This window comes from Sciurus vulgaris (genome assembly GCF_902686455.1).
Source record: "Sciurus vulgaris genome assembly, chromosome: 6".
NCBI lineage: Eukaryota > Metazoa > Chordata > Mammalia > Rodentia > Sciuridae > Sciurus > Sciurus vulgaris.
Window position 1 is genome coordinate 38,010,788 of NC_136466.1, and position 13,299 is coordinate 38,024,086.

A 13,299-nucleotide genomic window follows, 5' to 3' on the forward strand; every position below is an offset into this window, starting at 1 on the left:
CAGTCGCAGCGGGGCCATCTTCCGCGGGCGGGCGGGCAGGCACGGCCTGTGCAGCCCACACCTGCTCCCCTAGCCTGGCCCCATGGCACCGCGCCCGCTGGGCCCCTTGGTGCTGGCCCTGGGCGGTGCCGCCGCAGTACTCGGCTCGGTGCTCTTCATTCTCTGGAAAACCTACTTCGGCCGTGGACGGGAGAAGCGTTGGGACCGGGGCGAGGCCTGGTGGGGCCCAGAGCCTGCCCGCCTACCCCAGTGGGACGAGTGGGACGTGAGTGTCGGACCGGGGTCTGCAGAGGGGCTGGGCGGCCGGGGTCTGCGCCTCTGCACGTGTGGCCGAGGGGTGTGTCTGTGGCCTTGCCATAAGAGCGCCAGAAGCGCTGTCTGGGGCTTGGCCGCCACAGCGCGGGTGAACACGTGACGGGCAGTAATGAGGTCCCGGAACCGAGGTACGCGCCAGAGAATTTGGGTATGTGTGGCGCGGTCGTGCAATGCCGTGGGACTCGACATCCAGTCCTCAGGGTGCGGCTGAGGAGAGAAGGTGCGGCCCCAACAGGGTCTGGCCGGCGCCTGCGCAGTGCGCGCGGCACGAAGCCCGGGAGGATGCCGGGAGAAGTTCTCAGCCCGACTGAGGCAGGCAACCTGACTGCGCTGTAATTATTGTATCCTCGAGGTCCCGGGACTGGGGAAATTGAGGCTCCCCGAGGGGAAGTAATGTTCGGAATGGCGGGGGAATTGAGGACTCAAAGGCATCTCTAACGTCACTCCTTCAGATCCACCTGCCTGTCCCTGGACTGGAGGAGGGCAGGGATGGTGCCTTTGGTCTTTGCTAGCGAAGGTTGAGGTAGGAGGTTGCCAGCCACAGCCTGTCTTCTGTCCCGCAGCCCGAGGACGAGGAGGAGGAGGAGCCGGCGCTGGAAGAGTTAGAGCAGCGTGAGGTTTTGGTGCTGGGACTGGATGGCTCTGGGAAGAGCACGTTCCTGCGTGTGCTGTCGGGGAAGCCACCGCTGGAAGGCCACATCCCCACCTGGGGCTTCAACTCGGTGCGGCTGCCCACAAAGGACTTCGAGGTGGACCTATTAGAGAGTGAGCAGAGTCCCCCTATTCCATCTCCTCATCATCACTGCTGAACCTAGGCCTGGATTCTTTAGAGAGAGAGGGAGCCAAAAATGCATGTATAAGCAGGACACTCCTCTGTATAAAATTCTTCGCACCACTCCCAGAGGCACAAGATACAGTTCCAGCTCCACATGCTGGCATTTCAGGCACTTTGCAATGGGTTTCCAACATGGTCACCTGCCCCTCACTACTAGTGAAGTTCACATATCTTAACACTGAGAAACTAACAGCTAGTGGTTCTATGCCAAACACCTGATAGGCATTACCTAATAAAAACCTCCCAATAATTCCCTAAAACTAGAATCAGTTACTACCCACATCGAACAAGTTCATTCACTAAGCCAAGGTCATCCAGCTTTTCCCAGTTCTAATGCAGTGTCTGGCTCTGGGCCCTGGCTATCAAGCACTGTGCTACATTGCTTGTTTCTGAATGGCACTTGCTGGTCTCTTTCTTATCTTGTCCTTTGCATGTACTGTTCCCTCAGTCTGAAAAGCCCTTCTTCTCTTGATAAACTGCTATTATCCATCAAACTTTAAACATAACATATGTTTGAAACTTTCCCTAATTCCCAAGCTAGGTTAAGGACTCCTCTGCCCTCCCCTTCTGCTGTAGCTTATGCTGCTGACTAAGCCTATGCACCTTGGACACATATTGGTCTGTTTCATCTCTAACCACAAGGGCTCAGCCCCCAGTAGGTAGCTAGCAGAGCATATAGAGTGAGTGATCAGAGAGGTTCTTGAGTCTTCAGTTCTAGGCTTCTTGATATTTTAGAAGAGAATGGCAGAGAGGGTATTGAAATGCTATCAGTACTTACCTGTGTCTGGCTTAGTCTCATTGGGGAGGACAAGTGGACTTCTTGATGGCCACAGGACTCACACCATAAAGACTGAGTGCATTTAAGTGCTAGGAGTTGGAATCAGACTTTGAGGTCCTGACTCATGGCCTGAGTAGGCTTTTTTCCTCTAGTTTCAGATACTTGCCTGTTGGACTGACTTAACCATGTCTTCTTCTCTTCCTGCTTATAGCAAACATTCACCCAGAATTCTGGTACTTACACCAAACTTTCTCAGGCTCCTCTTCATGTGCCAGGGACACAGGTTAAATGGGGACTCTGCACTTGAGGCCTTATTTGTCAGCAGAGACAATATCACTTTTTCCCCAGCTCTGCCAGAAGGGGATGAGTTTTTCATGCTTCCTAAAGGTCTTACAGGTAACAGTCTAAGCTCAATGGAGAAACTCAGCCTAGTTTCAAACTCAGAGCTCTCTGTTAAGGCCTGGTACCTTCCTCTCGCACAGTTCCTTCACTGTGACCCCTTATAATACCTACCAAGAATTGGTGACAGAATGAATGAATTCAACACTTTGATGACTATTCCCTTCCCCACTTCCTGTGCCCACTTTATTAGCCAATTCTGTCAGCTGTATCCTGATATACTCTGTATTTGTCCACTTCCCATCTCCTCTGTTGCTCCTTGGTTCAAACCACTGTCATCTCTCCTGTCAGTACTATAATAGCCTCCTTGTTATCAGAGGGAATGGCTTTACCATTCATTGCTCCACTTAAAACTGGGGAGGCATGCTAGCAAGGAAATAGGCTTATTCAAAGCCAGTTTTGAGAAAGGTAGAGGAGAACTTTCTGTCTCCAATTCCTTATTGGTGGTTGGGGTTGGGTGGGGGAGGCAGCCCAGGGTCTTTTACAAGAAGAGAAAAGGCAGAGTGGGGCAAAAGGTAGAAAATGTACATATGTAGATTGAACTCACTAACCAGATTTAGCTAGATTAATCAAAACATGTCAGTCCTGGGTTCCCTGACACCTATCAGGTCACAGAGAGGCAGCCCTTCAGCCTCAACTCAAGGAAATATGGAATGCTGAAAAAGTTGTCAGAAAGTTGCCTTTAATTTCAAATGGAGTCTTGAAGTTTTGATCCCCATGTTACACATACACAAAAACAACTTACCTGTATACACACATATGTATTTTGTAAACTAAATTATAATGCAAATAGTACACTTGAGAAAACTCTTTTAAAATAGCCAGTCTTATCATATATCAAAATCTTCAACCTTAAATTTGACTTGAGATAAAGAATGAATAAAGCAGGATTGCCTCTCATCAACTATAGAGACATGGTTCATGTTATTTAAAATGACTACAAATAATACATAAGGTATTATTACTTAGTGGGCTTAGTAACTTCACAAAACAAAACTTGGGAAGCATGCTGGCAAGGTAACTAAAATTACCTATACAGTATGTTAAGACAACAGTCATGATTTACAGCATTATATCCAGATTCAGATTTCTAAAGCTTTACAAAGTGTTTGAAATATATCATATCATTATAAAAATAGTGGTTCATTTAACCAGTTATAAACCAAAAAAAGACTTTAGAACAAATAAATATTTTAATAAATCCTAATTCTTATAGGACTTAAATCTTATTTTAAGCAATCAAAAATTAACAAAGGGCTAGGGATGTTGTTCAGTGGTAGTCTGCTTGTCTAGTATACACAAGGCTCTGGGTTTGACCCCGGCACCAAAAATAAAGATAAATAAATAAATAATAACAAAAGCAGAAAATATAGGAAATTATCTTGATAAAATTTTTGGTAAGTCATTTCTTATAACCTTTGTTAAGAGCAGATCAATATTATAAGAAACCCTTTAAGTTCCTCTGGAATTTAAACATTAATCAAGCAAACCAGAATAGTGAAATGGTGAAAAATATTTTCTGTATTTCTTTTCCATATCTCATATGTTGATTTGTTACAAATAGGTTTTCTCTGACCTCTGGTACTATCTAATGGCATAGGACAAGGTCTCATCAACTTTACATTGCTTTGAAGAAGTAGTCATTTAAATTTAATACTCATTATTTATAAGGTCTTGTTATTTATAGGAGAGACCTATATCAAACCTGAAAAAAAATCTTTTAAGGAAAAATTCTAACTCAAAAGAAACAAAACTTGGACTGAGGCTGTATTATAGCTCAGTGGTAGAGCACTTGCCTAGCATGTGTGAGGCACTGGGTTTGATCCTTGGTACCACATAAAAATGAGTAAGTAAAATAAAGGTATTGTGTTCATCTACAACTAAAAAGAATATTTAAAAAAAAAACTATTATCTTATGTCTTTAGATCATTGAAAATGGAGAAAATAAAACACATTTAAAATAATATAGCTGGGTGTCTAATCATAGCAACTTGGAACACTAAGGTAGGAGAAACACAAGTTCAAGGCTAGCCTCAACAACTTAGCAAGACCCTGTCTCAAAATACAAAATAAAAAGGACTGGGGATGTAGTTCAGTGGAAAAGCACCCTTGAGTTCAATCCCCAGTACCAAAAATAATGTAGATCCTAGGGGGATATACCTGTAATCCCAGAGACTCAGGAGACAGAGACATGAGGATCATAAATCAAGACCCAGCCTTGGCTGGTAAGACCCTATCTCAAAATAAAATTTAAAAAGGGCCGGGATGTAGTCCAGTGGTAGAGTGCCTCTGGATCCAATTTTCAGTACCACTTTAAAATTAAGAAAAAAAAAAGATATTTGAGGTGTGAAAAGACTAAGATTTCTAGCTATGAATTAAGGTTTCCTCATAAAAATAAAACCATTTTTTAAACTACATTTTTAAATGGGGTATGGTGGTGCACACCTGTAGTTCCAATTTCTGAGGAGGCTGAGACAGGAGGATTGCAAGTTTGAGGACAGCCTCAGCAACTTAGTGAGACTGTCTCAAAATAAAAAATAAAAAGGGCTGGGAATGTAGCTCATTGGAAGAGCTCCCCTGGATTCAATCCCATAGTGCCATAGTTACTAATTTTAAAGAATCTAAGCAAAGAATAATTTGGAAAATAGTAGTAGCTCATCTATTACAAAGAAGCAGATAAGCCTTTTTAATTTTTATCATAGACTATTGGCATTAGGTCACATAAATAATTATATCTGGTGACCATCAATTCTATGTGGAAAAGCCTTTATTAATGGTTTTATTTATTTATTTGCAGGCCCTGGGTTCAATCTAGGGCCTTGTACTTGCAAGGCAAGCACTCTATCAACTGAGCCCTATTAATGAGCTTTTATAACAAAACAAAGAATATTTTTCTAAAGAACTTAATGACCATTTGCAAATGTATGTCTTATATTTTCATCTAATTTACTAATTTTAACAGCTGTTTTGAGACTACTCATGGGCATTGAAAGCATTGAACAGTATATCTTTAATGTCTAAATCCAAGTTGGTTTAGTAGGTCAGAAAAAAGTGCCACCAAATTGTAAAGACAGTCTTATTATCAACAAGTTCAAATTAACTTTTTGTCATAGATTTACTAAAGTCATGTGAATCAAAAGGTATTTGAATGACAGGTTTCAAATTATGTGTTACTTATCTGTAAGTCAACTTGGTGCCATGCAAACACAATAGATAAGCATATAAACATATAGGCACACACAAAATTTCAAAGCTTAGATTTATTTGCTAGATTAGCAGTCTATAAATCTTAAATTTGCATCATCAGTTGAAGTCAGGTAAAAAATTTACACCTCAAAGATTCAGACCAGCAAACCTTGAATAACAAGTTTCTTATTAGAGAAAATCAAAAGCTTTTAATCAGACAAAAATATGGAATTTAAATGCACAGAATCAAAGAGAATAACCAGAGGAAAAACACATGAGCTCAAAATAAAGTCATTGTGGATAAGTTTTATCCATTTTGTTTACAGAGCCTCATCTGATGATTGAAGCAAGAGTCATGCTTGGGAAAATGGAATTCTCTAACTTCTGCAGATAAATCTGTGCTGTAGCCATCAGAGTTTAGTCTCTTAAGCCAATTGTCAACTTAACAAGCAGCTGCATTAAATCAGTGTGCACTTTCAGATATATAGGCCATGCTGTCATCTTTTTTTCCAAACCACAACCAAACCCAAAGGAGCTTTCCAAACAAACCAACAGAATTGCTGGAATTTTTGCCTTGAATCTTACCTCATCAATCGGTACACTGAAATCAAGTTTCAGACATTGGAGAGAATTTACTTGATACCTCCCTGTATTGCAAAATTACCCATTCAAGGTCCAAAGCCTCAAATGATGGAGATAAAATTCTCAGTGTGCATCTGATGTGACACCCAACTAGTGGAACTTGGTTCCCAAATAGCCTTTTCCCCTCACCAACAAAGCATTTTCGGGTAGCTGATGCTACAGCAAAGATGAGAGATAGGATTTTTCCCTGAAATTCCACCTGTTGGTTTAGCTAGCCATGAGCAGGGGAGCCCCCTTCTCCTTGGAGATTGCTGTGGGTTTGAACATGCTGCTCAAGGGCAGGATCCTGGCCCCTGGCATGGCTTGCCAAAACTAACCTGAGGGAATGGCTTTACAGCTCCTTGCTCCACTAGAAACTTAGGAGGCATACTGGCTAGGAAATAAGTTTAATCCAAGCCAGCTTTGAGGAAGATAGTGGAAAACTTTATGTCTCAAATTTCCATCCTTGGGAGCCTCAGGGGTGCAGAAAGTTTTTATAAGAGAAGTCAGAGTGGGACAAAAGATAGGTAAATTTACTTATGTAGATTTACCTAGAGCTAGGCTGTGTTAATCAACTGAAATATCAGACTGAAATATGTCAGTCTCCACTTCCCTGGACCCATCAGACTTTCAGCCTCTATCTCAATATGAGGACATATGAGATGCAGAGAAACAGTTATCAGGAAGTTGCCCTTAATTTTCAAAAGGTGGTGTTTCATCTTTACTGGTCTTTCTGCTTCCACTTATGTCCTTAGTGTTAGAGGTATCTTTCAGAAACCCATGTGAGATGTCAGTCTTACTTAAATTTGCCCAAGGGGTTCACTGTGCCACCATTGACCATCCTCATCTGTCATGCCCTCCTTCTGGTGGTGCCTCAGCCACAACATACTTCTTTCTGTTTCTCAAGCATGTCAAGCTTCTCTCTGCCTGTGATGCTTTTCTCTGCCCCTTCTTTTGACTAGCTCCTTATCATCCCAGACTCACACCCATGCCACTTCTTCACAGACCACTTAATTCAAGGCCATCCTTGCCTCCAGCTACTTTCCCTTGTTCTGTTTTATCTCCCGCCTTTCTAGAATGTGTGTTTGTTTATCACCTGGTCCATCCTGGTTAGAAAGGGAGCTCCTTGAGAGCAAGGCCCTTGCCTGCTTTGTTTACCTCTTTATACCCAGCACCCAGATCAGTGCTTGGCACCTAGTAAGCACGCAGTAAATACTTGATGAGTGCCTGCTATGTGCCAGGCATTGTGCTGAGGCTTTGGGGGAATCCAGAGGTAAGTGCCTCTAACTGAGAGCTCAGAGCACAAGTATCAGAACCAGAAACACTGGGATGCAGGTGACCATGGGGACTAGGCTGAGAGGCAGAGAGGATCAGGAAGGCAACCAAAGAAGGGAGACACTGTGTGGACAACCAAGTGTTGGTAGAATTGAGTATGGCATTTCCAAGAGAAGAGAACAAGATGACATGAGAGCAGGGAATGACTGAACAGACGGGGCAGAAGTCCTGTCTTTTCTAGGTATTGGGACTTGTAATTTCTCATCAGAGCCGTCACTGACCTGGGAGAAAGCTAGGAAATGATAAGAGGCAAGGCAGCCCAGAGTGAGAATTGTAGAGCACCTACATGCCACTCCTGTGAAGGGTGCATTGCATATGGTAACTTTGGGTTTTAGTGCAATCCCTGATAACTTCAGTGAGGAGGGGACTGATGCTCAAAGTAGCCTCTTCCTCTAAGAGACCTGGCTGTCAGAACTACAGCCAAACTCAAGTCTGATTAGTTTTGAACTCTGTGGTCCTTTCATTGCCCCTGGTTGGTAGAGCCTTGGGAAGCTGGAAGTGGGGTGGGGTTGGGTTGTGAATAGAGAATCAGGTCCCAGGAAGGCTCTGATCTGGCGGCCCCTGGCCTCTTCTCAGTTGGTGGCAGCCAGAATCTACGCTTCTACTGGAAAGAGTTTGTGAATGAGGTGGATGTGCTGGTCTTCATGGTTGACTCTGCTGACCGGCTGCGGATGCCCTGGGCCCGACAAGAACTGCATAAGCTACTGGACAAAGACCCTGACCTGCCTGTCGTCGTGGTTGCCAACAAGCAGGTAAGGGTCATGGAAGGCTGGCTGAAGCCAGTTGGACTTCTCACGTATGCCTTGTCAGGGCAGGGAGCACTAGAAGGATTTGGGCCCACGCTTGGAGGACTTGGCTGAGATATTGTCCCCCGCCTCTTCTACCTATACTCTTTTCTCATTCCTCCTCTTTTCTGATCCCTACCTCTGTCTTCTCTTTGTCTCCCTATCCTCTGTCACCCTAGAAACATAAGGGGAATAATTAGTAAGTATGTACTATATACCAGGTGTGGTTCTGAATGACATTTCTTCTTGGGCTTCTGTTGACCCTACAAGCTGTGGAATAGTCTCAGAGAGGTTTGTTATCTCTCCAAATTTGTGGAATTGGGATAAGAGGAGTGGAATTGGGATGTACCTTTACCTGGGTATGGTGGGACATACATGAAATCTGAGCAATTTGGGAGGCTGAGGAAGAGCATTGCAAATTCAAGGCCAGCCCGAACAACTTAGGGAGACCCTATCTCAAAAAGTAAAAATGTCTGGGGATATATCTTAATGGTAGAGCACCCCTGGGTTCTCTCTCTGATACTAAGAGGGAAAAAAAAAACAAAAACCAAAAAAAAGCCTTGTACCTTTTCCACTCTGCTGTGCCCTTTCAACTTCTGGGTATAGACTAGAGAGCTAAAGTGACAAGAAATAGAACAGGTTAAATAATAATAACAACATTTATTGTGTGCTCACAGTGTTCCAGACACCTAACAACCATGATCTCACTTAATTCCTACAAAAGCCCATGATGGGCCCTGCTGTCATCAAATGCCTGAAGTTAAAACTTCAGCAAAGCCAAGACTCAAACTCAGGTCTTCCTTAATGTTTCTGCTCTTAACCATAACAGAGGGCTACCTTGGGTCCAGCAAACTTCAACATCACAGAACCTTAGGTGCAATAGGGCTCTACAGTCCAGAACCCTATCATATTCCCTATGGCCTGTGCCTGTGTGTCTGGTTTTTTGTTTGGCATTTGGTGGTACTTGTGATTGAACCCAGGGCTCCAAGCATGCTAGGCAAGCACTTTACCACTGAGCTGTATCCCCTGTCCTGTGGAACACGTTTCTAACCTGAATTGGAGAGAAGCTGTATGTCTTTGACCTTGGATTCCCCCTACCTATTGGGAGATACAATGACCCATGACTAGAGGTATAGTTCGGTAGCAGGGCACTTGCCTAGCATGCACAAAACCCTAATCCCAACACTGCAAAAAATAAACAAACCATGGTGACCATTTGGCCTGGTATGCTTCAGCATTCCACATCTATATCTATTACTCTGCTGTGACTATTAATAATTTCTAGCCTCTGAAATACCCTGGTTTAGACAAATTATATCATCATCCTATTTATAACTCATAGCAGTTTTACACCTTTGGGAGATAATGCCTACTTTATAGGAGGTTTTTTAATATAATTTTTGGTTCCTATTCACAGTAGCTTTAAACCTATAGGAGTTAACACCTAAGTTAACACCATTCTATGAATTGGTCCAAGAGAATCCTTTTAATCTTGAGCCATCTTTGAATTAAAATATATCATCACCAGCCATGCCATGAGTAGTTTATTCTTTTCTTTCAGCTAGTTTTTAGGGTATTATCTGGAAGTGGAAGTTTTTAGGGTATTGTCAGGAAGGAACCCTACTGTATGAACTCCACTACTGAGTTTAGGAAACTGAGTCAGGATTTACATAAGGGTCAAAGCTTGGTTATCAGGGCTGGGGATATAGCTCAGTTGGTAGAGTGCTTGCCTTGTAAGCACAAGGCCCTGGGTTCAATCCCCAGTACTGCAAAAAAAAAAAAAAAAAAAAAAAAAAGCAAAAAAGCATGGTCATCAAACCAACCTGTTTGGAACCTGTCTCTGCAACTTATCATTGTTACTTGGGCTAAAACACTTCATCTGTGAGAAATAAGTTTGGGTATATAAGTACCCAAACTTATATACTTCCTATGTGGCTGACACATAGGAAGTGTTCTGTTTCTTACTGTAGTTACTGATGGTACAATGAAAAGAGAATTTTTGGGTTTTGGTTGGGTTTTGTTTTTTGTGTTTTGTTTGTTTTGTTTTGTTTTGCTTTGCTTTGCGTTTTGTTTTGTTTTGTTTTGTTTTGGGTACTGGAGGTTGAACCCAGGGCACTTTGCCTCTAAACTACAACTACATTCCCAGTTTTTTGTTTTGTTTTGTTTTACCATGCTGGGGATTAAACTCAGAGCCTTGGATATGCTAGGCAAGTACTCCACCACTGAGCTATATCCCCAGCCCACCCCTAGTCTTCTTATTTTTTGAGACATGGTCTCACTAAGTTCCTGAGCTGGCCTTGAATTTGGATACTCCTATGTCAGCCTCCTGAGTCGCTGGGATTGCAATTGCACCACCACACCCATCAAGAGTAGTGATTTTATTTCAAGGTACCCAGAGGTGGCTCCTGGAAACTTGGGCCCTGATGTTCCCGGGAATAGCCAAAGAATAGTTGAGTTCATGGATGACGAGGGTGGCATTGTTGGGAACCACTGTCAGCTGTGTTCTAACTGGCTTCTGTGTCAACCCTAGGACCTGAGTGAGGCCATGAGTATGGTGGAGCTGCAGCAGGAGCTGGGCCTCCAAGCCATCGACAGTCAACGGGAGGTTTTCCTCTTGGCAGCCAGCATTGCTCCTGCTGGACCTGGCTTTGAAAATCCTGGCACTGTGCACATTTGGAAACTGCTCTTGGAACTTCTCTCCTAGGCTCACTGCCCAGCCTGGGGACCACAGTTCCCCTGCCTCCTCCTTCTTCTTCACCAGATTGGGCCTGGGGTAGGAACCACATGGCAGCACTTCCTTTCTCCCCTCCTTGCCCTCTCAAGAGCAAGGCCAAGTCCTGTGAATAAGCCTTCCTGGTGAGGTAGCCATGAAGCTAAAATAACGAGGTGAGTGAGGCAGAGAGTAGAGAGGTAGTTTCTGGCTCATTCCAGGCTGGAGTGTGGATCCAGTGTTCCCTTCTATTACCTGCACAGTGAGATGCTTAGTAGGCTCAGTCCTCCCCTCCCTGAAGGTCCCAGTGGTTGAAGAACCAGTGCAGATGTCACAAACACTCTTAGCACCTCCAGGTCTCCCAGTATAGACTGTCCCTCCTGATGACCATGCCTTTCACATGTGAGCAGGTTTTGGGTGATATGGAGTCAGCCCTTGCTTCCAGCTCTGTATTGTCCTTCAGCCCCTGGTCTGCCAGCAGAGCTCAATGGCACATACCTGTAATCCTAGTGACTCAGGAGACTGAGGCAGAAGGCTTGCAAGTTCATTGCCAGCCTGGGCAACTTAGTGGGTCCCTGCTCTGCCTAACTGGCTTGTGGCCTTGTGTAGTCTCTGCCTCTCTGGTCCTCAGGCCATCATTTTTAAAGGAAGGTAATCACCATGTTCTTTTCTAACTGCCAACCATGGAGATGTGACGTAGTAGGATGAACCTAGAGATCCTAGCAAGGACCTTGATCAACACCTTCCTGCTTTTAAGGCCTGGATTGCCAGCTTCTCTTGACTAAAGAATAAGTACAGTTCACCCACCAGACAGAAAGGGTTAAGGCTGGGTTTCCCCGCTGATCTGGAGACAAGCTGCTGCTCTTATACTAACTGCCAATGCTCATGTTTACATAAGTCTGGGGAAGGAAGGAGCCTGAGTCCCTGGGAACGAGACTGTTGACTGGAGCTAGAAGTCAGCCTCAGAACTGTTTTATTTATTTATTTATGTATTTATCAAAGGAACAGTCCAAAGTTCTAGGTTCTGTTTATAGGTGCTGTAATCACAACCCCAGGTGATTATCATAGAAAACTTGGAACTTTGAGGAAAATAGCTGGAATCCTGGTGATATTGAGATAACCTACAGGTGACAATGGAGACAAAGCTGTAGCCACACCCCCTCCCACCTTTGGGATTGTAATTACATAATACTTCACATTGATTCACATGAACTTAAACTTCAACCGTTGGCTCAATATGTTGAAGGGACACAAACCCCTTCTGGATAGATAGAACCGACTCCGAAATTTCTATCATGTAAGTCCCATAAAAAGATGAAAAAAAACATTTTCATCATGTTAATCTATAAGGACAGGAATAACAGACCAGCCAAGGTGGTCTTGAGCATATCACTCAGCCTTCCTGGACCATTTACTCCCCAACGAAAGCTAAGTTGGACTGAATTTCCAGAATTCTCTCCAGTGCACATTCCATGATTCTGTTAATAGTGATCAGCCAATACTTCTTGATGAGACAGGCAAAAGAAGGAGCCACTGAATAATCAACAACTGCAAATGGACTTATTTTTTTAAAGTGATATCCCACTCAGTTTGCTTTCTAATTGAGAACAGAGTTTGTGCCTTTGTTTCACTTGACATCTACCAGCATGCTTCATACCATACTATGGTCAAGAAGAGGCACCTGGAGGGGCAGTGCGTGGGAAGCTTTTAAGTCCAGAAGTAAGTATGATCCGTGGGAATGTGGTCCACTGTGCCCATGGACTGTGGGAACATTATAATGGAATCACTGTTCTTTTAGATGCCAATTCATTTTCCACGGTAAGAAGTGATTTCTCTGCTTTTGTGTTAAATATTTAAGGAATGACTTGAGTTTTAGAGTAGCCTTCGAAATTTTGCTGGCAGTTTTTCATCTTGTCATTGGAAGAGTAAGAAACTGTGTCTTTGTTCTATAAACTCTACCTTGTTCTCCAGTGCTTACAGGTTACCTTCAGAACCAGCATTGATTGTTGAGAGGGATCCTTTTTTTCCTAATTAAGATCTGCCTTTGTCTAATGAATATCATTATGTAGTACAATTTTTAAAGTCCCCAATAGGGGGAGATGAACTTGAAGAATAAAGAACTCTACTATGTCCACTTGAGCTGCTTTTATAAAGACCATTCTCAGAACCTCAGGAGCTAGTGGCACACTGAGGAACTGGAGTATCATCACCACCCCATCCTTGTACAGCATACAGGAATTCTAGTGGCCTCTGAGTGCTAGTACACTCACATGGTGGGGCTGCTAGCATTTTATTCTCCCTATCTGCTTGGCCTGGTGGTGGTTTTGTTGTTGTT

General features: G+C 43.5%; 1 protein-coding gene across 1 annotated transcript; it reads left to right on the forward strand.

The window, feature by feature from the left end:
• On the forward strand, positions 1–13,096 carry ARL10 (ARF like GTPase 10). The gene is made up of 4 exons (XM_079145325.1): positions 1–265; positions 879–1,080; positions 8,046–8,221; positions 10,785–13,096. Exons 1-4 carry the CDS (start codon positions 83–85, stop codon positions 10,956–10,958), a joined length of 735 nt encoding a protein of 244 aa, XP_079001451.1. The 5' UTR covers positions 1–82; the 3' UTR covers positions 10,959–13,096.
• Positions 13,097–13,299: the final 203 nt, after the last annotated feature.